Here is a 25208-nt window from a genome sequence, read left to right as displayed (position 1 = left end):
ATAAATAATTTTTTATATTTTAAATTTTAATAAATATCTAATTTTTTAAATTAAAAATATTTTTGAAATTATTATCAAATAGAGTGTAAGACAATAATTATTTTTTCTTAAAAAAAATTATTAAAAATGATCCTTATTATTTTAAATCAATAGCTCCGAATAATTATTTTAAGATGGTTGTCAAGTTCAGTGGAAGGATTAAAATTTCAATAAACAAAAGTGGAAAAGAAGGAATGGTAGGCATCATCTTATTGGGCCTAGGATGCTTTTGCTCTTTTGGCACTATCCGATTCCACCAATCTACCCACCGACTCCACCAAATTGATAATAATAAAAGAAAAAAAATAAAAAAAATCCACCACCCACCAAAATTGATTCAATGAAAGAAGTATGTTTGCAGAAAACTGAACTCCATAAAATTATTTATATTAATATCAACTTGAAAAGGAATTTTTTGTTAATTAAATTCCAAAAATGAGGCCTTTGGTGTTAATATCAACTTTAATCCAACACTCCTGGTTACAAAAAATAAAATAAAATAAAATAAAATAAAGGAAAATCCATGCCTACTTGAATCATTCACATAATATTTATTATGATTTTTAAATAGTATGTTTTGGTGGTTTCAATATTGTTAGAATTAGTTTAACAATAATTTAAAAAAGTGCTTCTACTTTAAAAAATATTTTTGAAAAAGGTGAAGTATTTGATAAAATTAAGAAAATATTATTAAAAATTTTTAAAATCACTTTTACTGTTAAAAAATTACTTATAATATTTTTTAAAAAATTAACATTGGATATGTGATTCTCTTAAAATCATTTTTAGAAAAAGCGCTTTTATTATAAACACTTCAATTATGTTTGATTCCCAAAATAATTGAAAGAAAATGTGAAAGAAAAATTGAAAAAAAAAGAAGTGAAAGAAAATAAAAAATAAATTATTTTTATTTACTATTTCAAACTTATTTTACTTATTTTAACTCATCTATATAAAAATTAAATAATTTAAAAATATATAAATTTTTAATTAGTTTTAATTATATTTGATTTTCTTTGATATTTTTTATACTATAATTAAATATAAGAAAATCATTTTTTGTATTTTTTTAATTTTTTTGAGAATTAAATATAACATTATAATAGAAACATTATCAAAAATATTTTTAATTTAATTTTCAAATTCACAATGGAAAGTAAGAACTCCAAACAATGCTGGAAATAAGATTACTAATTATCTTACTTCTTTTTCTTTTTTAGACATCCCAATTAAAGAAAAGTCACATTACAATCCAAAAATTTAATATGTAAAAAACAATATCATTATGAAAACGTAAAAAGCAACAATTTCCATAATCATAATTAAATCTTAATTCCAGTGGTTACTTTTTAAAAATAAAAATGCTAATTATTGAAAATGATTCTTGTAATTCCAAGTTAATAGCTTGAATACTTATTTTACTATGCCTTTTAAGTTGGTTTTAACTTTTAAGGAATAAAATTTTAACAATAAAATAGAAAAGAAATTTATGAGACAATTGATCTGTCAATATCCATCCACCTGCTCCACCAACTTAATATAAAAATGCTTTTAGATCCACCATTGAATTGAGACAATGGATCAATCAACATCCATCCACCTACTCCATTAAATTGATGTAAAAATGGTTAAATCAACATCCATCCACCTACTCCATTAAATTGATGTAAAAATGTTTTATATATATGTATATTAATAAATTCTATTAATAATAATTATAAGCAATAAAAATAATGATAGTAATTGTAGAATTGCAATACTATTTATAATTATTAAAAATAATAGTATTAACACAAATGTTGAAATTATTATTACTACAAAAAATGAAAGTATAATATTAGGAATATTAATGTTCAAACAAATATTCATCTGTTATAATAGTAGTAGAAAAAGAAATGAGTATATTAAAAAGAAAAACAAATAAAAAAGCTGGCACTACCCACCTTACTCAACAGAGTCTGGCATCAGCTTTTTTATGCGCTTTTGCTTTCCCCTTTGCTTTCTTTTACTCACCGGTCACCACTCAATTATTGTGTTTGGCAAAAAAGTCTGCATCTGGGTCCACCACCATCAATGATTCCTTCAAGTTCAAGCCCTTGGCAAAAGAGACCAGTCTTTACTCTTTACTTTGCTGTTTGCTGCTGTGATTCTGCATTCCGCTTACCTTCATTTTTCCTGTATTCAATCTCGCTGAATTCCTTTTGCAATGGCGGACGCACTCCTCTCGGCTTCTCTTCAAGTTCTATTCGAAAGGTTGGCTTCTCGGGAGCTCGCCAAGTTCATCTGGGCACAAAAGCTCAGCCCTGACCTCCTCAACGAGTTGAAGAGGAAATTGGTGGTTGTCCACAAAGTGCTCAATGATGCGGAGATGAAGCAATTTTCAGACCCACTAGTCAAAATGTGGCTGGTCCAAGTTAAGGATGCTGTGTATCATGCGGAGGACCTGTTGGACGAGATCGCTACTGAAGCCTTGCGGTGCGAGATCGAAGCTTCTGACTCCCAAGCTAGCGGAACTCATCAGGCGTGGAACTGGGAAAAGGTCTCTGCTTGGGTTAAGGCTCCATTTGCCAATCAAAGCATGGAGTCCAGTGTGAAGAAGATGATTGCTAAGCTTGAAAAGATTGCTGAAGAAAAAGAGAAGCTTGGGCTGAAAGAAGGTGAGGGCGATAAACTGTCACCAAGGCCACCAACCACTTCTTTGGTGGATGAGTCCTCTGTGGTGGGCAGGGATGGAATCAAAGAGGAGATGGTGAAGTGGTTGCTTTCTGATAAGGAAAATGCAACAGGCAACAACATAGATGTGATGTCCATAGTGGGCATCGGCGGCAACGGCAAGACCACACTCGCTCAGCTTCTCTATAACCATGACACGGTCAAGCAACACTTCCACTTGAAAGCATGGGTCTGTGTTTCCAGTCAGATTTTTCTCATCGAGGAGGTGACAAAATCAATTCTCAAGGAAATCGGTTCTGAAACTAAACCTGATGACACCCTAAATTTGCTTCAGCTTAAACTCAAAGAGAGAGTAGGTAACAAGAAATTTCTTCTTGTTCTGGACGACGTCTGGGATATGAAGCCTAATGATTGGGATGACCTACGAAAGCCACTCCTCACTGCAGCAGAGGGAAGCAAGATCGTTGTGACTAGTCGTAGTGAAACTGCTGCAAAAATCATGCGAGCAGTCCGTACTCATCATTTGGGGATATTAAGCCCTCCAGAGAGTTGGTCCCTATTTACAAAACTTGCATTTCCAAACGGAGACTCCAGGGCTTATCCAGGGCTTGAGCCCATAGGGAGAAAGATTGTGGACAAGTGCCAAGGATTGCCTTTGGCTGTTAAAGCACTCGGAAGCCTCTTGTACTACAAGGCCGAAAAAAGAGAATGGGAAGATATTTTGAATAGCGAAACGTGGCATTCCCAAACTGATCATGAAATTCTTCCGTCTCTTATATTGAGTTATCAGCATCTCTCTCCTCCTGTGAAGCGTTGTTTTGCTTACTGTTCAATTTTTCCCAAGGACTATGAATTCCACAAAGAGAAGCTGATTCTATTATGGATGGCAGAAGGGTTTTTACACTCAGGACAAAGTAACAGAAGAATGGAAGAGGTAGGTGATTCATATTTTAATGAACTTTTAGCGAAGTCATTTTTTCAAAAATGTATTAGAGGAGAAAAATCATGCTTTGTAATGCATGATCTGATACATGACTTGGCTCAACATATCTCCCAAGAATTTTGCATTCAATTGGAAGATTGTAAGCTGCAAAAAATATCTGATAAGGCTCGCCATTTTCTCCACTTTAAAAGTGACGATGACTGGGCAGTTGTGTTTGAAACTTTTGAGCCTGTTGGTGAAGCCAAACATCTCAGAACAATCTTAGAGGTGAAGACATCACGGCATCTTAGTTATTCGTTGAGTACAAGAGTTTTACAAAATATATTACCAAAATTTAAATCTCTGCGGGTGTTGTCATTGTGTGAATACCGCATAACAGATGTGCCTGATTCAATACACAATTTAAAACAGTTGCGTTACTTGGATCTCTCTGTAACAATGATTAAAAGATTACCTGAATCAATATGTTGTTTGTGCAATTTGCAAACGATGATGCTGAGTAAATGTTACTTTCTTCTTGAATTGCCTTCGAAAATGGGGCAGTTGATTAATTTGCGCTATCTTGATATTAGCGAGTCTAATTCATTGAAAGAAATGCCACATGATATAGGTCAATTAAAAAGTTTGCAGAAATTGCCTAATTTTATTGTGGGCAAAGAAAGTGGATTCAGATTTGGAGAATTGTGGAAGCTTTCAGAGATTCGAGGAAGACTTGAAATTTCAAAAATGGAGAATGTGGTGGGTGTTGAGGATGCATTGCAGGCGAATATGAAGGATAAGAAATACCTTGATGAGTTATCCTTGAATTGGAGTCACGGGATTAGTCATGATGCTATACAAGATGATATTCTCAACAGGCTAACACCTCATCCAAATTTAAAAAAACTGTCCATTCAACGCTATCCTGGTCTAACATTTCCAGATTGGCTTGGAGATGGATCATTTTCAAATCTCATGTCCCTTCAGCTTTCGAATTGTGGGAATTGCTCAACATTGCCGCCACTGGGGCAGCTACCTTGTCTTGAACATATAAAGATCTCAAAAATGAGTGGAGTAGTGATGGTGGGTAGTGAGTTTTATGGGAATTCTTCTTCCTCGCTTCATCCCTCCTTCCCATCCCTGCAAACTCTATCATTTGAAGATATGTCCAATTGGGAGAAATGGTTATGTTGTGGAGAATTCCCTCGTCTCCAGGAGCTTTCTATAAGGCTATGTCCAAAACTCACTGGGGAATTACCAATGCACCTTTCTTCATTGCAGGAACTTAACCTTAAAGATTGTCCGCAACTACTTGTGCCTACACTCAACGTTCCTGCTGCCCGTGAATTGCAGTTGAAAAGGGAAACTTGTGGGTTCACAGCTAGTCAAACTTCAAAAATTGAAATTTCAAACGTCTCTCAGTTGAAGCAACTTCCACTGGTACCCCACTATCTCTACATTAGAAAATGTGATTCTGTGGAGTCTCTACTAGAGGAGGAAATCCTGCAAACCAACATGTACAGTTTGGAAATTTGTGATTGCTCTTTTTACAGATCCCCAAACAAAGTTGGCTTACCCACTACATTGAAATCGTTATCAATCTCTTATTGTACCAAAGTGGACCTTCTTCTACCTGAGTTGTTCAGATGCCATCACCCTGTTCTCGAAAATCTATCAATCAATGGCGGTACCTGTGATTCTCTCTCGTTGTCCTTCTCAATATTGGACATCTTCCCCAGGTTGACTGATTTCGAAATAAATGGTCTTAAGGGGCTTGAGGAGCTCTGCATCTCGATTTCAGAGGGGGATCCCACATCCACATCTCTTCGTAGATTGAGAATTGAAGGGTGCCCTAATCTTGTATACATCCAACTCCCCGCTCTCGATTCGATGTGCCCTGAGATTTGCAATTGCTCCAAGCTCAGAATCCTCAGAGTGCTGGCGCACACCCATTCATCTCTGCAGAAACTGCGTTTACAGGATTGTCCAGAATTGTTGTTGCACAGGGAGGGTTTGCCTTCCAACCTACGGGAACTTGGAATAGGGCGCTGCAACCAACTCACGTCACAGGTGGACTGGGATTTGCAAAGACTGACCTCTCTTACTCATTTCACAATCGGACGTGGATGTGAAGGCGTGGAATTATTTCCCAAGGAGTGTCTGCTGCCCTCTTCTCTAACTTATCTTTCAATCTGGGATCTTCCAAATCTCAAGTCTCTTGACAACAAGGGGCTTCAACAACTCACCTCTCTTCGAGAATTATGGATCAATAACTGCCCTGAGCTCCAATTCTTGACAGGATCTGTTCTTCAACGCCTTATTTCTCTCAAGCAATTACGAATCTACTGTTGCGGAAGGCTCCAATCCTTGACAGAAGCGGGTCTTCACCACCTCACCACTCTTGAAACCTTAATTATCGTCAACTGCCCTAAGCTCCAATACTTGACAAAAGAGAGACTGCCAGACTCCCTCTCTTATCTGGAAGTCAGAGGGTGTCCTTCACTGGAACAACGGCTCCAATTCGAGAAAGGGGAAGAATGGCGTTATATATCTCACATTCGAAAAATAGATATCGATGAGGTGCTATTTTAATGGGAGTGGCAGTGCACCAACAGATGGGCAGGTAATTGTTGTGTGCTTAAACTTAATTTCTTTACAAAATTTATGTTCCACCCAAATTTCTAATCTCAAGAATATATCTGCTTAATTCCTTGCCTCCACTTAAATCTCCTACATTGTTAAGGTTTTGACCTCCTTAAGCCTAAAATTAAGTGACAGTAACTTTTGTATTTTAACTCTTAAAGGCTTACATTGAAAAATTAATAATTTTAAAAACTGCTTAAAACAATGAACGTATCAAAAAAAATTTAGGGCAAAAAAATTTTGGTAATGTTTTTTAAGAATTGTTTTCAAATTAAAAAATAAAAAACAGTTTTTAATTTTTTTTTATAAGTTAGAATGTTTGGCAAGATGTTTTAAAAAATAGTTTTTTAAAACAAAAAACAATAATGTTGTTTAGGTTAAAGAATTTGTATTTTAAATACACAATTATATATTAGTTAAAGATAAATAATTTTGTTTTTAATTATGAAACAATATTTTTATTATAGTGATACAAAAATTTCTATAATATAAAAATAATTTTAATATTCATTTTCAATACAAGTCAATAAAAAACTTTTTTAATGTTAAAGAATAAAAAAAAAAGCTTTTTTTTTGTTTTTTTTAATGTTTTATAAAATTAAGAATATTTGATAAGTAATTATTATAAAAGGATTTAAAAAAAAAAAAGACTTGTTCGGATAAATTGTTTTTTTCTTTTAAATTATTTTAATTTTGTAAAAACATTTTAAATTCAATTTATATAATATTAATTAATTAAATTTAATTTAATTCTTATTGAAAATGAAAATAATTTTGTAATTACTAATAAATTAAAAAATATATAGTTTTTAGTAAAACATAAATAGTAATATTATAATAAAATCATAAATTATATTTTTAGTAGAAATTATACTATTTTATTGCATGTTAGAAAAAAAGATATTTTATTATATTAATAAACTTAGAATATTAATGAGTTTATTATTTAAGTTTCAAATTATTTTTAAAAATTAATAGACTTGTTAACAAATCCAATATATTAAGTCTTGTTTAATTTGGAGTTAATTTGCCTAGCGAAAAAAATTGAAAAATAATAATTCTATATAGAAGAGAAATAATAGAGTGTATACGTTCTTCTATTGTTTTTAAAAATGGATGAAAATAACTTTTATTTGTTTTTTAAAAGTTGTTTTCTATTTAACTTTGTTTTTAAAAAACTGGAAATAGAGAACAATAACCAAACAGTTTTTAAAATTTTCACCAAACACATTCTTATTCTCTCAAATTTTAAAATTTCTCAAAAAGTGATTTTTAAAGATACAAGGTAAATCTATACTCTTTGTATAAGATGCTTTACTTATATATAGAAGCTTCTGATTTTAAAAACAAATGCTTCTTCTTGGTTTGTCGTGCATGCAATTTTTTATGACATTTGCAACATAGACACTAGTAGCCATGGTAGTGGGATTTGTGGATTTAACAACCATTGTATTGCTTGATGAAGAAGGGAGGTTGTCCAGATTGTTGCATGTATAGGTATTCTTTCTTGGATATAGATTTTAAAGACCAAAATTTTTCAATTGCCCGATTGCCAAGCAGATGAAGGGGGGGAGCAGAGAAGAATGTGGTACATGAGCTATTGACAAGCGAAATCGAGTTCCAGAGGGAACATAACCCCATGATCTTGTATATATGAAATTGCCCTCTCTCAACTCCAGAAATAGTGATCAATGGTCTGTTATTTTAATGAAAGTGGTACTGCATCAATATACAGTCAGGTAATTTGTTCTATGCTTAAACTTATTTTCTTTAAAAAAGTTATGTTCCAATTCAAAAAGTAGCTGGCCAAGTACTCATGTTTCAAATTTTCTAACAATCTCTATAGTTGCATGTCTCTATAACTCATTTTCTAGTCTTCTTATTGGGAATTTGGTTATGCAGCATGCTCTGTCCTATCTTTATTTTTTGTTTTTTTTTTTTAAAGAATTTTCTAATGAAGTAAAGAAGAGTAAAGAAAGATTGATCCATGGTAATTCATATTTTAAAGATGCCAGTTATCATATTTTCATGACGCCATCAATTTACTTTTCGGAATGGGAAGAGATGACTCTTAGCTACTTCTATGTTTATCCTCTGTAAAAACATGTGGATACATTTTTAGGTAATTCATGGTTATTGAAATATGTATTGAATCTTACCCACATCATAATATGTACTTAGTTGGCTACATATGTAATGTACATGTTGTGACTTTGCTCCCTTCGATATCAAAATAAATTGATCACTACTTTTTCTTTTCTGTGTCTCATTTTAAGTAACAAGGATCAGCATAGAAGACTTACTATGAGAACAACGTTTGATATGACCATGGAAAAAAGTATGAGGTAAACATCAATAACTTTATGCCAATGTATTTTTAAATTTGGGAACATTTGGAAAACTACAGTTCCAAAAGCAATTTATGTGAGGTATTTTATGGTATTGAATTTATAGAATTTTTTAGTTATTTGAAACTGATTGAGGTCCCCTGTTAAAAAAAAGCCAGTCTATTTTGTACTAACCCAGTGGACCACCTTCAAAAGGTGAGCAGATTGACACAAATCTTTGTTATGTAGTTGCTACACATGTTTCTGTCCCAATTTTGATGTTCTATTGTTCTTGTTTTGGTTTTTCTTAGGTCTTGACTATGACCAAATGATCATTTGAAAAATTGGCATTGCCATGCCTACACTTCTGTCTGTGACTATGAGCATTAGTTCTCATTTTTCATTTGAGTAGGAGCCAATTGTTTATTCATAAAGAAAATTAAAAAGTCCAAGTCTAAATGAAGGTCTATACCGTAAAATTCCCACGACGAATGTTGTAATTAAATTGTCTTGACTATAAGACTTTTGCGGTTCTGTTTTTTATTTTGATGTTGTTATTATCTTAAAGTAGTTGAGTGCAATTCTCTCATTGAACTATCTGATTTTGTATAGAAATGATGATTTTGAGCTTTTTCCCCATCTTCATGCTTTAGAAAATTAAATATTCTCCGGATTTATTTTCTGAACTTTTGATGATACAAGGTTTGATCTCAATCTCAGGAAAGTTCGTTTTGAGAGCATATTTGGCTATTAGTCAAGCTGGACTAGCCTGTAACTCAATTCCATCAACCAACGTCAATGGTATCAACTATGGATGGCCCTTGCTTGGTTGGGTCAAGTTACAATCAGACTCAAGTATGTTCACATGGTAAGTCCGGAGATGAAAATTAAGTTGTAACTTGTAACCATAGGTCTTTAATATTGTCACAAAGGAAAAGGATATTGAGAGAAGTTACTTGAGGAAATTAGTTTCCACACTGGTTGACATTCTCATAATTTTCTTTTTCATACTTCTCTAGTAGCTTAAAATCATATAGAATGTACTTGTGATTGAATATTTAAGAGGCCAAAACCACATGTATTTGAATGACCTGCTCAAATTAACATGGTGATTTTCCAGTTTTTACATATTCTATGCTAATTCTACCAGGTTTTTCTTGGTTGGTAACCAAATTTTTTTGAAAATATGGCTTTAGTTATTTGTGCCTGGGCATGCTTCAAGAATCCCACTGATACCATCTTGCCACATAAGTTAACCTCTTATCAGAAGATAGAGACTTTGGGAGTGATTTTACTACAGGACAACACTTGATTTTGATTATATAAGCACCGAAAACAGAACCCTGCAAACCATTGGAACTGCATTAATCCTTTTTGGTCTGTTCTGCAGGCAATTACTAATAACAATTGCAGTGCAGCTGCAAGTGGTTGTGGCAGCAGGATTTGTGGATTCAACAGCTATTGTATTGTTTGATGGGGAGAGGGGGTTGTTCAAATGTGAGTGCCTGTGTAGGCATTCTTTCTTGGCTCCAGATTTTAAAGACCAAATTTTCCAATGACCAGTTGCCAAGCAGGTGAAGGGGAAGCAGAGAAGAATACAGTAGAGTTCATAGAATTAAACAACACAGACTGGCAAATCTCCAATTATGAACTTTGGATTGGACGGATTGTTGACAAGGAGAAGTTTTAAAGAGTCTTGTGAAGAGGATTGTTTCTGTGCAGTAGCCATTTATATAGACAATGTGTTGGCAGAAGAGATTCATTCTCTCCTGTGGAAGACAGAGCAAAAGGCTTGCAGACAGGCCCAGATAAGTCTACCTTGATTCTTGTTGGGTCACTACTCCTTGGCAGCTCAGTGTTCTTCAATCTCTTTGTGTGGGTTAGCTATAGCCGGGCTGCTGTCTTCTGATACTGTAAGAAACTGATCAGTCTCCAGTTTGTTTCAAGCATACTGGGGACTAAGGAGTAACATCTGCAGGCACTTATTCCCTAGGCAGTTGATGCTACTTCTCTGAATAAATTTCGAATTTTTCTCTTTTAATTTTTATCAATGTACTTGTTCCTATACTGTCAGTTTGTACCCACATTATGACATTGACACCCTAAGGAAAAATTTAAAAAAGTAGCATAATCTTGTTACCTTCTATGTAACATGCCATCTTAGAAGATGATTGATCATATTAATTATTTTTTTTACAGGGGCTAATTATGTTCTATATGCAATTAGTGAACATGAATTACCAAACAATAATTTGGTATGCAGATAAAAAAGTGGTAGAAGGGTACAAAGATTGAACTCACAAAAAATGGGGAGTTGAAACTCGCTGACAAAGGAGGATATGAGCTGCAGAGAACATAGTCGGCTGTTAAAGGGCCGGGGTTACTCATGCTGCCATGCTCGACAATGGTAACTTTGTTCTTGAGAGTGAAGTGGAGTTGCCAAGCAGATGAAGATGAAGCGAAGAAAGCGAAGGATGAAGTGGAGTTGAAAGAATTAAACAACACAAATTGGCTGAGCAGGAGAAGTGTAAAGAGTCATGTAAAGAGGATTGCTTCTGCAAAGTAGCCATTTATAGAGACAATGTGTTAGAAGAAGATTTCCTCTTTCATATGGAAGACGGAGAGGAAGCTCTAATGGATTGAGATTGTGAACTGTTTGTGCAAAGGAAGTTCGAGAAGTTGGTGGAAGATGATGAGGATGCAAATTATGAATGATATGAAGAGGTTGGAGAGGCTAGTGATGGTGTCCATTTGGTGCATTCAGGAGGATTCAACTCTAAGGCCAACCATGAGGAAGGTTACACAAATGCTGGAGGGTGTAGTTGAAGTTTCTGTGTTCCCACGGGCTTTTGGAATTTCTTTCTATTCATCTTGAAACATTGCCTTTTTATCATTTGTACGAAAATACATTCTTTTCACCTAACATGAGTTCAAATAAAATGAGAGAATAATATATATTAATCCTAAGATAAGACGTAGAATGCATATCCCATATATAATAAATTTTGTTTATTTTATTAATTTTTAATTTTTTTATTAGTTATTTTAGAAAATAAAAACTTTTATTATAAAATTAAATTTAAAATAAAAAAATAATTAAAGAAACTATTTATATAATATATTGTAAAATAATATTAACAACCATGGCTTTACATCCGTTGGTCTTCAGTGGCTTGAATCCCTCTCCATTTCGATTTCAGATGGGGATCCCCCATTTCTTTGTGACTTCCGCATCAGTGCGTGCCCTAATCTTGTACATATCGAGTTGTCTGCTCTCAACTTGAAGTTATGTTGCATCGACCGCTGCTCCCAGCTTAGGCTGCTGGCACTCACCCACTCATCTCTGGGGGAACTGAGCTTACAGGATTGTCCACTAGTGTTGTTTCAGAAAGAGGGTTTGCCTTCCAACCTACATGAACTTGAAATACGGAACTGCAACCAACTCACACCTCAGGTGGACTGGGGTTTGCAAAGACTAGCTTCTCTTACACGATTGAGCATCGAATGTGGATGTGAAGATGTGGATTCATTTCCCAATAAGTATCTGCTGCCCTCCTCTCTGATTCTCTTGTAATCTCAAAACTTCCTAATCTCAAGTCTCTTAACAGCAAGAGGCTTCAACAACTCACCTCTCTTCTAAAATTAGAGAGATCAGTAGCTACCCTGAGCCCCACTGCTTTGCAGGGTCGGTTTTTCAACACCCTATATCTCTCAAGGTACTACGAATCTGCGACTGCCCTAGGCTCCAATCCTTGAGGGAATTGGGTTTTCAACAACTCACCTCTCTTGTAGAATTAGGGATCATAAAATGTTGTGAGCTCCAATCGTTGACAGAAGTGGGTCTTCAACACCTCACGTCTCTTGAAAAATTGAATATCCAATGGTGCTTTAAGCTCCAATACTTGACAAAACAGAGACTGCCAGACTCCCTCTCTTATCTACATGTCTACTACTGTCCTTCACTGGAACAACGGTGCCAATGTGAGAAGGGGCTAGAATGGTGTTATATAGCTCACATTCCAAAAATAGTGATCAACGAAGTGCTGTATTAATGGAAGTGGTACTGCATCAGTATACAATCAGGTAATTGTTGTATGGATAAACTTATTTTCTTCAGAAAATTTATGTTTCAACTTTTATTTCATAAAGTAGACAGCCAAACTTATGTTTCAAAATTTCTAATAATCTTAAGAATTGTGCATCTGCATAATTCTTTTGCTAGCCGTGTTGTTGGTGATTTGGTTGTGCGGCATGCTCTGTTTTATTTATTATTTAATATTTTCCTTTTCTTGACGCTTCATATTCTGTTTTGATTTGACAGTAAGTGAATAGGGATGCTGTGGTTTTTTCTTACTTTCTGTCTATTTCTCTTGTATAGAAATGGAAGAAACCAGGGACATTTTCTAGTTAGCTACTTATTAGTAAGTAATTTTCAAAGGAAAACAAATTGCATGTGCTAAATTTAACAAAAGGAAAAAAATAAAAATGTCTCATTGTTTAAGAATTGTACATCTACACAAGCCATTAGCTAGTCCTATTGTTGGAGATTTGGGCATGTGCCAGAACTCTAGGTAATTCATGGTTATTCAAATATGCATTGAATCTCTACCCACACCATAATATGTTCTTAGTTGGGTGCATATGTGCATGTTGTGACTTTGCTCCATTCATAATCAAACTAAATTAATCACTACTTTTTGTTGTTGTTTTTTTAAAAATAAAAATAAAATGTAGCCTACTTTTCTTGGGTATCCCTGTAACAAAATGTAGTCTATTTTGCACTAACCAGGTGGACCACCTTTTAAAGGTAAGCAGATAGACATATTTTGATAGTTGATGCACTTGTTTCTATCCCAATTCTGATGTTGTTTTGTTCCTGTTTTGGCTTTTCTTAGGTCTTGACAACGGCTAGGAATTTCTGTATATTTCCTGTTGTTGTGAAGATGATCATTGACATCAATGTCATGGATCCCAGTTCAGAATGTGGTTATGGATCACAAAGAAGACATAAATCTTCTTATGCTAGGTTCTCGTTAGCAAAATTCTCATTGGCATGCCTGCACTTCTGTTGGTGAGTATGAGTATTGGTTCCATAGTATTAATGAAGGAGTCCAATTCTTAACAAAGGTTTATATTGTAAAACTCCCAAGAAGAATATTGTAACTAAATTGATCTTTTTTTTTTTGATAGATAACCGCTGAATATATTGAAGAGAGGCCAAAAAGTCACAAAGTATACAGGGAGTATACAAACTAGCTATGCCTCACAACCAAAAGGAAAGCAAAAAAAAAAACCCACCAGCCCTTATCTGGAGGCTGTCCACTCCAAGAAGCCTATAAGAGACAACGAACTCTCTCCACTATACAATCTCGCCCAACACCATAAATTACAGACAAAAGAATTTTTTAATTTCTGAATTGCTATCACCCCCCCTTTCCTAAAAGCTAGTCTATTTCTTTCCTTCCAAAGAGTCCAAAAAATGTACAACGGGATAGACTTCCATATCTTTTTCCTTTTTTCCCCTATAAAAGGGCCCCTCCAGCTCAATAAGACCTCCTTTACAGTTCCTGGAAAGACCCACTGAACACCAAACAAAGCAAAGATCATATCCCACAGGACTTTTGCCACTATACAGTGTATGAGGATGTGATTTACAGTTTCCTCTTCGCAGCCACACAAGAAGCAACGGTTCGGGAGTTGCCACCCTCTTTTCTGAAGCCTATCTAGTGTAAGCACCTACCAAGCAAAAAACAAAATTTTAGTTGGAACTTTATCCACCAAAATGTTACTTTTCGGAAAGTTGTTAGCCACGGTATTAACCACCAAGTTGTAAGCTTCCTTGACTTTAAACTGCCCGTTTCGTCCCCCTTTCCAATAAACTGCATCTTCTTCTGAGGTAGGTTTATAGCCCCTCAGAACATGAAGCAAATTACCTACCATATCCAACTCCCAATCATTGAAATCCCTCACAAACCTTAAATCCCAACCTCCTTGGCCGACATTCTGATCCCACATTTTTTCTACCATGCCATTTCTATGAGCAGCCATCCCATAAAGGTGAGGAAACCTTTGGGACAGCACTGTACAACCGTACCAAAGATCAGTCCAAAATCTGATTTTGGTACCATTTCCCATTGTAAAAGCCATATTTTCCTAGCACCAATCTTTTTCCTTCAAAATCTCCTTCCAAACCCCTACTCCAAACGTCCCATTAACCTTTTTGGTCTTCCAACCAAAACCCTCTTGCCCATATTTCGCCAAAAGCACTTGCTTCCACAGATTTTCCTTTTCACAAGCAAACCTCCATATTCATTTACCCAACAAGGCTTTGTTCAACGGGACTAGCTTCCTTAAGTCAAGCCCCCCCTTTTCCTTCTCCGTGCAAATTGATCTTTATGTCTTTTGTAGTTCAATTTTCCATTTTCATGTTGTTATTATCTTAAAGTAGTTAAGAGTGTAATTCCCTCATTGAACTAACTGATTTTGTGTAGAAATGAAAATCCTAAGCTTATGCACTATCTTCTTGAATTAGAAATATACTCTTCTATATTTCCAGACTTTCTAATGATTAAAGCATGGGTGAATTAATCAATCCAATAAATGGTAACTCACCTACTCAAACCTCAACTTTCTAAAGTACTTCAATAATTGAAAAAAAAAATGATAAACTCATTACTCCAAGATAATTAAAAACTGTGAAATGTTAAACATTTATTCCCTATCCTCTTTATATTTTTCACATTTTATGTATTTCTCACCACTTCTTATTAAGAGCAGAGTTGGTTGTGGACCATCTCAATATAAGGTTTTTTTCCACTGGTTGCCAGATCAAGTGAACCTCTATCAGAAGATAAGAGACTTTGGGAGTGACTATTACTATGATGGAGCTTTTAGATTATATAAGCACTCAAATGCTTCTTCTTCATCTGTTGTGCAGGCAATTCCTGGTGACATTTGCAGCATAGGCACCAGTGTTATGGCAGTGGTATTTGTGGATTTAACAGCTATTGTATTGTTTGATGAAGAGGGAAGGCTGTCCAGATGTGTGTGCTTGTATAGGTATTCTTTCTTGGGTCCAGATTTTAAAGACCAAATTTTTTCAAATGCCCAGTTTCCAAGAAGATTAAGGGGAAGCAGAGAAGAATGCGGTAGAGTTCTTATAATTATGAACTTCATATTGGATGGGCTATTGACAAGCAAAATCAAGTTCCAGAGGAAACATAATCCCATGTCTCTCTTCGTTATTTGCAAATCAGAGGGATTGCAATTGTCTGCTCTCAACTCCAAAAGTAGGGATCGATCGTGTGTTATTTTAATGAAAGTGGTATGGCACCGATATACGGTCAGGTAATTTGTTCTATGCCTAAACTTATTTTGTTCAGAAAATTTATGTTCCAATTCATAAAGCAGCTCGCCAGGTACTCATGTTTCAAAATTTCTAACAATCTCTAGAATTGGATGTCTGCTCATTTGTTTGTCTTGTTGTAGGGAATTTGGTTGTGCAGCATGCTCTGTTTGTTTGATTTAAGAATTTTCTAATGAAGAAAAGAAGAGTAAAGGAAGATTGATCCTCAGTAATTCACATTTTAACAAAGCCAGTTATCATATTTTCATGTCTTCTTCAATTTTCCTTTCTAAATGGGTAAAGATAACTCTTAACTATCTGTGTATTTATCTCATGTGAGAACATGTGAATGCATTTTTTGGTAATTGATGGTTATTGAAAAATGCATTGAATCTTACATCATAATATGTTTTTAGTTGGCTGCATATGTACATGTTGTAACTTTGCTCCATTCAACATCAAGCTAAATTAAGCACTGCCTTTTTTTTTTCTTTTTTGTGTCTCATATTAAGCAACCAGGATCAGCATAGAGGACTTATTATGAGAACAAAGTTTGATATCTATGGAAAAAAAAAATGAGGTAAACAACAGTAATTTTATGCCAATATATTTTTAGATCTTGGATCATTGGAAAAATTACAGTTTCAAAAGCAACATTTTAATATGAAGTATTTTATTGTACTGAATTTATTGAATCTTTTAGTTATCTCATCTCTCTTCTGATTCAACAGCCTGCACTGTTTGAGAGCCCCTGTAAATAAAAGCCGGTCTATTTTGTACTAACCCAATGGACTACCTTCAAAAGGTGAGCAGATAGACTTATATCTTTGTTGTGTAGTTGCTACACTTGTTTCTGTCCCAATTTTGATGTTCTTTTGTTCTTGTTTTGGTTTTTCTTAGGTCTTAAGTATGACTAGATGATTATTAAGATGATCATTTGCAGAATTGTTTGTGCCATGCCTACACTTCTGTTTCTGACTATGAGCATTGGTTCTCATTTGAACAGGAACCAGCTGTTTATTCATAAAGAAAATTATAGAGTCCAAGTAATGAAGATCTATACCATGAAACTCCCATCAAGAATATTGTAATTAAATTGTCTTTACTTTAATACTTTTTTCAGTTTTGTTTTCCACTTCAATGTTGTCATTATCTTAAAGTGGTTGACTGCAATTCCTTGATTGAACTTTTTGATTTTGTATAGAAATTATGATTTTGAGCATATTTCCCATCTTCATGTTTTAGAAAATTTACTCTTCTATGTTCTGAACTTGTTCACCACCTCTTATCAAGAAGAGAGTTGGTTGTTGACTATCTTAAATATTTTTAGGATTTATTTTTCTAAACTTCTTACCATACAAGGTTTGTTCTTAATCCCAGGAAAGTTCATTTTGAGAGAGAATTTGACTATGAATCGAGCTGAACTAGCCCAAATAGTGGAGATGAGCATTTTATGTGACTCAATTCTATTCGACCAACGTCAATGGTATCAAGCATGGATGACCCTTACTTTCCTGGGTCAAGTTACAATTAGACTCAAGTACCTTCACACGTTAAGAGTCTTAAGCTGAAAAATTAAGTTGTGACTTGTAACCTTTGGTCTTGAATATTGTCACAAAGGAAAAGGATATTGAGAGAAGTTGCGTGAGGAAATTAGTTTCCACTAGTTGACATTGTCTCACAATTTTCTCTTTCATACTTCTCTAGCAGCTTAAAATCATATAGAATGTACTTTTGATTGAATATTTAAGAGGCCAAAACCACATGTTTTGACCAAATTAACTGATGACCTGCTCAAATTAACATGGTGGTTTCCAGTTTTTTTTACATACTCTATGCTAATTCTTCCAAGTTTTTCTTGATTGATGACCAAAATTTTTTGAAAATATGGTTTTACTTATTTATGCCTGGGAGAGCTTCAAGAATCCCACTGATACATCTTGCCAGATAAGTTAACTTCATCTCAGAAGATAGAGACTTTGAGAATGACCATTACTACAGGGCAACATTTGATTTTGATTATATAAACACTAAAAAAAGAACACTGCAAACCACTGGAACTGCATTAATACTACTTCTTGGTGTGTGCTGCAGGCAATTACTGATGACAATTGCAGTGTAGCTGCAAGTGGTTGTGGCAGTGGGATTTGTGGATTCAACAGCTATTGTATTTTTTTATGAGGAGAGGGGGCTGTTCAGATGTGAGTGCCTGTGTAGGTATTCTTTCTTGGCTCCAGATTTTAAAGACCAAATTTTCCAATGCCCAGTTGCCAAGCAGATGAAGGGGAAGCAGAGAAGAATGTGGTAGAGTTCAAAGAATTAAACATCACAGACTGGCAAATCTCCAATTATGAACTTCAGATTGGACAGACTGTTGACAAGGAGAAAGAGGATTGCTTCTGTGCAGTAGCCATTTATACAGACAATGTGTTGGCAGAAGAGATTTCTTCTCTCCTGTGGAAGACAGAGCAAAGGCTTGCAGACAGGCCTAGATAAGTCTACCTTGATCCTTGTTGGGTCACTACTCCTTGGCAGCTCAGTGTTCTTCAATCTCTTTGTGTGGTTAGCTATAGCTGTGGCTGCTGTCTTCTCATACTGTAAGAAACTGATCAGTCTCCAGTTTGTTTCAAGCATACTGGGGACTAAGGAATGACATCTGCAAGCACTTATACCCTAGGTAATTGATGCTACTTCTCTGAATAAATTTCCAATTTTTCTTTTTAAATTTTTATCAATGCACTTGTTCCTATACCGTTAGTTTGTACCCACATTATGACATTGACACCTTAAGAAAAAAATTTAAGAAGTTGCATAATCTTGTTACTTTTTATGTAACATGCCATCTTAGAAGATTGATCAAATTAATTAGTTTTGTTTCAAGGGACTAATTATGTTCTTTTATATGCTATTAGTGAACATGGATTTCCAAACAATAGTTTGGTATGTAGATAAAGAAGTGGGGGAAGGGTCCAAGATTGAAGTCACCAAAAATGGAGACCTCGGTCTGTTGATTAAAAATGGATTTATTAACTTTAAATTTATTTTTTAATTTCTTTCTCATATTCTCTCCACTTTTTTCTCAATTTTCTTTCTTTTACATTTTCCCTTAAATTTTCCAAGAACCAAGCATAATCTTCGGGTCTCCAAGGAAAAAGAAAGAAATTCCACCCTTTCCCATTTTCCAAACATGATGCCAAATAGAGCTTTTATTTCTTTTCCTCCTTTCCTCTCCTCTCTTTTTACCAAATGTGATATTAAAGTTTTTGGAATTCTCAGAAGGGGGAGCAGGGGAACCCAGTTGTTTCAGAAGGCAACTCCTTCCAGAGAAACAAACAAGACTAGCTTCCCCAAGATTCTTCAGAGCTCAATTAAAACATGTTCCAGCATCCAAATGGACTCAATGGAGCTCTGGGACTGCAAAACTACTGCATAGACGTACAGATTTTTCCAAGGAGGAGAAAACAAGATTCTGATTAGGATGTGATCAGAAGTAAAAGATTGGACTAAAAAATTATAGCTTCGAAGTAGACCGACTTTTGTCAAAGCTAGTGGGGATGTTGTAATGGGGCAATATTACTAAAAAAGGGAAACGCAGAACCTGCAAATTGGCATCAAAACAGTCCTCTCATGGCATCAATCTCTTTTTTCAATTTGGAATGTCTACAATATCCACATTCACACCTCAATTATGAACAAGCAAAAAGCAATAAGAGTTGCCACTAAATTCTATACGCATATGCCGCCTATTTACATATAAAGCATACTACCATGGCTACATGGTCAATATGCATATGTGCCACTTGTGCTGTGCGGCTGTGCCCATCAGAGTGGGAGGCAATTTCATATACACAGATGTGTGAGCATATTATGTTTGACAGTTGCCTAAATGATTCTACCAACCCCATTTTCAAAGGGAGTTGGATAGTAGAGGGTCTTTCTCCATAAACAAAATGCAAATTAATGAAAGCTTAGTGGAATGACAAGTTATAGCTTTCTGAGTGAACATGTTGTGATGGTCCAAGTCATCTTCCAGATAATTGCAAAATGAAGTTTGCTCTAATGGAGTATTGGTGTAGTAACATGAAGATAAAAATCATTTATGTAAATATCCGTAAGGTTTTAACATGACTTGACTAATCATGGTCTACGTCAGTGAATGATAGAGATTCATTCCACTGTATCATAGGACATACCGTTAAAAACAAAAAATAAATAAAATAGATACAATCATTAAAACCTTACTATATAGTCGATATAAGCTTTACATGCATGCTTATCACCATTTGATAATTTTTCTTTTTCATACTTAGAATATATAGAGAGAAGTATGTTTTAACAGCTTTTCTTGTCCAATAAAAAGATTTAAATAGAAATTTAAAACACTTTTTAGTAGTATATAAGTGTGTGGACAATTGTGATTTTCTCTTATTCTAGTTCTATGAAGTTCAATTTTTCTGCAAAAAAATTAAGTGCTTATTTGAATGTATTGTCTAGTTTTCATTTTTAAAATAAAAAATTATAGTGATTTTTATATAAAATACATATAAAAACTCTTAAAGACTTACAATAAAAATAAAAAAAAAGTAATGGTTTTAAAAATTATTTTAAAAAATTGAGGTATTAAAAAAATTTATTATATCGAACAAAATTTTTAAAAGTTATAAGATAAATCTATACTTTTTGTACAAGATGTTCCACTTTTGTACAAAAGTTCTTAATTAAAAAAAAAACATGAAATGTATCCAAAAAGACACTAATTTTATAAGGTCTATTTTTTTTTTTTTTTTTGAAGTTTTTTGAAGTTTTTTATTTTAAAAATAAAAAAAAATACGAAATGTATCCAAACATTCTAAATGTTATAAGATTTATTTATTTATTTATTTATTTATTTATTATTTGAAGTAATCTCTAAATTGAATGGCTGCATTTGTGTTTGTGTTTCAAATTCAACTCCATGCTTGATTTAACTTATTATTCAGCTCCTTATACTTCAATCTATATATTCTTGGAAATCGTACAAAATGATCAACAAGTTGAAGGACAAATTACCCACTAAGGGCAAACCCATTTGCATGGTCTCTTCAAACCCCCAAGGGTCAGTTTGGATAGCAAAGCCTCCAAAAGGAGCCAAAAGAATTCCTCTTTGTTTATTGAAAGATAACATGCTTGCCTTGGTACAAAGAGTTGTCTTTGTCATCAAAGAATTATTTCATCTTTGTTTAATGCCCCTAAATAAACAAGATAGTAAGGCTTTTTGTAAGTATCGAATCTTTGTTGACCTACCTGTTGTACATTGTCATAATTACTTAGCCGCATAGCCAAATTTTAACCCCAAAAAGCTATGCATTAGCTATACATTAATCAACATTAGCATGTTAACTAACCCTTTCTTAGGACTTATTCCAATAATATATGATCCCTATAGATGGGATCAACTTCATTGATTTGTATACCTACATGGAAATTAATCTTTTATAGCAACGAGTTCATTGCTTCGGGTTTATCATATGATCATTGTTAGACTCTATGATCAACTAATTAATCCACCCTTCATCAAGTATTTAAAAAAGCTTGCATGGGTTCATAGTTCATACTTTAATTTATGGCACATCCTAAGTTAGAAGCTTTTTTCCATTGCAGAGAGAAGACTCCCCCAGCCCCTATGAGAGTCCATATTCATAGTGAATTGTTTACCTTCTTCACCGTTTATACTTTCATATGATGGTTCAGTCTGTTTGAGAAGTAGTCAATCAAGAGAAAAGTTCTGTTTTTTTTTCCTTGCATTGCTGGTTGATTGTCATAATGAATACTAAGAAGATTGATGTAGTTCAGAATCAAAACACTGGATCATTCAACTGTTATTCTGGGAAAGGTATTTTTTCCCGGCAGCCATGGAAGATGGGATTTTGTTTCCAGCCTGATCAGTTGCCGGCCTCAGAGGGAGGCTCCACCCAGCAGATAATCAACTTGGGGAGTACTCCTACCACCATTGCTGGCCATTTCGGGTGTCCAGCAGCTTCTGCCTTTTATGCAACTGAATTCTACATGGGGTTTCCAGAATGTGATTCCTATCCTGCTGATACAGTAACCTCATCATACCCATCTTCTAAATTTGATCCAGCAGGTTCTCAATCAAAGGATACCCAGAACCTTCCCAGCTGTGAAAATCAAAATCCCACTAGAACCCCATATCGAAATTCACAGGTTTGTGACATCTTGTTCATCAAGTCTGACGTTGAAGATGCGCAGCCCTACAGAATTCTTCGGGAAAATCAGAATCAAAGAGTGAGTTCTCCACTGGTTCTTCTTGTCTGTTTTATTTCTGTATACTGCTTTCTGATATCCTGACTTCTTCTCCATTCAATGGACTCTACAGATTGAACCCAGCTCTAGATTTCAACTAAGGAGGCAGCCTGCAAATCCCTCTCATAATACTACTTCTGTCGCTTCAAACAAGACGCGGATTAGATGGACTCAAGATCTTCACAAGCGATTTGTTGAGTCTGTAAATTGTCTAGGGGGAGCTGAAAGTGAGCAGCAGTAGTGATCATATATAGGTTTTTCAGTTCAGAAGAAGTTACTGAATCAATGCTTGTTTGATGGTTGAATGCAGAGGCAACTCCAAAGGGAATCCTTAAGCTGATAGGCTCTGAGGGACTGACCATCTTCCATGTCAAAAGTCACTTGCAGGTTTGATTGATTTTCAACCTCAATTCTGAATGTTTGGCTTATTGTTCCTCTTTTTTTTCTTTTTTTCTTTTTTCTTTTTTTCTTTTTTTTTTTTTTGCTGGGTCTGAAGCTCAGCGTTCTGCCATTATTGTTTTTCAGAAGTATCGTATTGCAAGGCACCAACCAGGATCAACAGAAGGTATGTATGTATGTTAAGGCAAGAGCATCAACCTGTGGGCTTCTGCTATTAGGAATTCTCATGGAAATTGAAATAATTTTTCGTGTTGCTATAAAAGTATTTGAATGAGTTAATTGGTTTTCTGATCCGGTGTCTTGGTAGATGACCCATTCCCATTAGAAACCCCATAAAACCGATCCAACCCAATTAAAATTGAGGAAATTGGTTCAATTTTTAACAATCATGAAACTCAATTAATTTGGTTTGGGAATTATTGAAACATACTTGAATCTTGTTTGTTAGTCATTTTGAAATGTTTAGTGTTAAAGAGCATGATATGTTTATTAAACACAAATTTTATAAGCTTAAACTTTTAAGAAAAATGATAGTTAAACGTGGTATCAAAACTCGTCTCTGTCTAATTACCTTTAAAATTAGATGTTTTGGAACCTTTTTAAAATTTAAAGAGTAATTTGTAACTATTCACAATTACTTTTAGACTATTCTTTTAAAAATCACTTAGAACTCTGTAAGGCCTAATCAAAAACACATTTGTTTTTTGTTTATACTTGAATACTAAAAACCTATTTGTGAGAGGGGTTAAGAACAATTCCTAATGTTAGAAAACGCTTTCTTACAAAAGTTAGCTAGGCATTTGACAAACTTTTGAAAATCAATTTTGGGAGAATCACTTGAAGTGATTTGATAAGTAATAATTTCCAAAATAACATTTTTGATGCACAATATGTTACACAATACAATACATTATACAATGCTATTAAAGCTTTTGTTTCTTAGTTTATATTCAAATACTTAGTGATTCTTTTTAAATGAAAGTGTTATTAAACAAAAGCACTATAGATGGCATTTTAATCAAAATTACTTCGAAATGAGTTCAAAGCGATTTTCCTTAAAAAGTTTTTGTCAATAAAAGGCAATGAACTAAAACTTCTTGAATTAAAATCACTCTCAAATTAACTCTTAATCAATTTAGTTTTTTTTATCAAACCAAATCAAGTTCTAAAACTTCTTTTTTCTTCATGATTTATAATTATTTGATGTTGAATGAATTTTTTTATATGCATTACTGCATATATATTTATGGACCGATTAAAGTGATTTATTATCATTAGGATATAGCTGGTCAAATTAATTTTTAGATGTATCCATTATAATTCAGACTAAAGTTTTTAAATGTATGTTGGACTTCATGCCAAATATAGTTCTAAATAACTTCTAAAACCAAATGGGCCTAAGGTCTAAAATAGTTTGTATCAAATCAATCATCTAAACTCAGCCAAATCAAAGTTGTCTTTAAGCAAGCTTAGTTTGATTCGAATTTTCCATCACTAGAAGCTTGGTTTAGTTTGGCTTCAAGCATACAATTACCATAGTATTCCTTCAAAAACCCATCAAACCAAAACTTTTTATACTTCAATTTACTTCCATTTTTTTTGTTAAAACATATATCTATCAACCCGGCCGTTAGTAAACAAATCACTAACAACTTCAATTAGATTTGTAAAATACTCAATAAATTAGAAAAATAAGCATAGATGATGTTCAAACCCATTATCTAGCTCCTACTAAATTAACCTAGCTCTAATACTATGTTAGACAACCTAGTTTTGATACGTTTTTGGATAATTAATTTTAATAAAACATCTTAGGATATAAAACACAATGTATATCATACCCTCTAACAATGATCTATTCCAAACGCAGAAAATTCCGAGAAGAGAACTTGTGCAGATGTCATAACAAAGTTCGATCCAGAAACGTAAGATATATCAGATTACCCATGTTCTCTCTAAGCGCCAACTTTTCATATGACAGATTACTCAATGATTTCGACAAGATATTAATAGATTTTTGGTGATCAACGCAAAGCAATAGTAAAAGCTAATCTCTTTGGGTGTTTTCTTCTGGCAGAGGCTTGCGGATAGCAGAAGGACTGCGACTGCAACTAGAGGTCCAGAGGCATCTCCATGAACAATTAGAGGTTTGGGGTTGTTTCCTTTGCTACTCAACACAAATTGCCACTTTCATATATACCTTGACATTTAATTCCTCTTTCTTGGCATCAGATCCAAAGAAATTTACAGCTGCAGATTGAAGAACAAGGGAAGCAGCTGAAGAAGATGCTGGACAGTAACAGAGACCAAATAAGACCCTGATTGAACTCCCTGAACCCCCCTGACTTGCATACCATATAGTAAGATAAGTTCTGATGTAAAAGGACTTAGAAATCACCCCATTTGCCTTCCAGTATTGTACGTCGATCATTTTGTTAATTTCTAAGTCTATATACATCTCCATCGTCGAATTTATAACTGATAATCTAACACTGCGTTTTCTAAATAAACTGAAGAGAAGCGAATCGGGAAAAGAGCTTATCCTCATTGTTGTTGA

The 25208-nt window shown here is 34.2% G+C and overlaps 2 protein-coding genes across 15 annotated transcripts; both read left to right on the top strand.

The window, feature by feature from the left end:
* Positions 1-1979: 1979 nt before the first annotated feature.
* On the top strand, positions 1980-19566 carry LOC117928670 (putative disease resistance RPP13-like protein 1). 9 transcript variants are annotated; one of them, XM_034848640.1, is made up of 5 exons: positions 1980-6257; positions 7838-8622; positions 9325-9472; positions 18044-18626; positions 19226-19566. In XM_034848640.1, the coding sequence occupies exon 1, from the start codon at positions 2246-2248 to the stop codon at positions 6224-6226; it is 3981 nt and encodes a 1326-aa protein (XP_034704531.1). In that variant the 5' UTR covers positions 1980-2245; the 3' UTR covers positions 6227-6257; positions 7838-8622; positions 9325-9472; positions 18044-18626; positions 19226-19566. The 9 variants fall into 9 exon arrangements, with proteins under 9 accessions (XP_034704531.1, XP_034704528.1, XP_034704529.1 ...); XM_034848637.1 differs by lacking the exons at positions 18044-18626; positions 19226-19566 and adding an exon at positions 9995-11559 and having other exon boundaries at positions 7838-8016; positions 8554-8622; XM_034848638.1 differs by lacking the exon at positions 19226-19566 and having other exon boundaries at positions 18044-18757.
* Positions 11768-25161, top strand: LOC117928677 (myb family transcription factor PHL5-like). 6 transcript variants are annotated; one of them, XM_034848657.1, is made up of 13 exons: positions 11768-12687; positions 13500-13675; positions 15542-15951; positions 16093-16246; positions 16469-16529; positions 16681-16754; positions 21782-22234; positions 22326-22479; positions 22563-22639; positions 22778-22817; positions 24522-24576; positions 24729-24798; positions 24884-25161. In XM_034848657.1, exons 6-13 carry the CDS (start codon positions 16737-16739, stop codon positions 24971-24973), a joined length of 957 nt encoding a protein of 318 aa, XP_034704548.1. In that variant the 5' UTR covers positions 11768-12687; positions 13500-13675; positions 15542-15951; positions 16093-16246; positions 16469-16529; positions 16681-16736; the 3' UTR covers positions 24974-25161. The 6 variants fall into 6 exon arrangements, with proteins under 6 accessions (XP_034704548.1, XP_034704547.1, XP_034704552.1 ...); XM_034848656.1 differs by having other exon boundaries at positions 16462-16529; XM_034848661.1 differs by lacking the exon at positions 13500-13675 and having other exon boundaries at positions 16462-16529.
* Positions 25162-25208: the final 47 nt, after the last annotated feature.

Source organism: Vitis riparia, chromosome 13 (assembly GCF_004353265.1).
Source record: "Vitis riparia cultivar Riparia Gloire de Montpellier isolate 1030 chromosome 13, EGFV_Vit.rip_1.0, whole genome shotgun sequence".
NCBI classification, from domain to species: Eukaryota; Viridiplantae; Streptophyta; class Magnoliopsida; order Vitales; family Vitaceae; genus Vitis; species Vitis riparia.
Note: the sequence above shows the minus strand (reverse complement) of the source record. Positions and strands in the feature narration are given on the sequence as shown.

What these genes read in the sequence shown, in the direction of transcription:
- LOC117928670 (XM_034848640.1), top strand. Translation starts at nt 2,246, where the DNA reads ATGGCGGACGCACTCCTCTCGGCTTCTCTTCAAGTTCTATTCGAAAGG.
- LOC117928677 (XM_034848661.1), top strand. An exon ending in ATGTCAAAAGTCACTTGCAG is followed by an intron (nt 22,640 to 22,777) that starts GTTTGATTGATT and finishes ATTGTTTTTCAG; the next exon opens with AAGTATCGTATTGCAAGGCA. An exon ending in ATCTCCATGAACAATTAGAG is followed by an intron (nt 24,799 to 24,883) that starts GTTTGGGGTTGT and finishes TCTTGGCATCAG; the next exon opens with ATCCAAAGAAATTTACAGCT.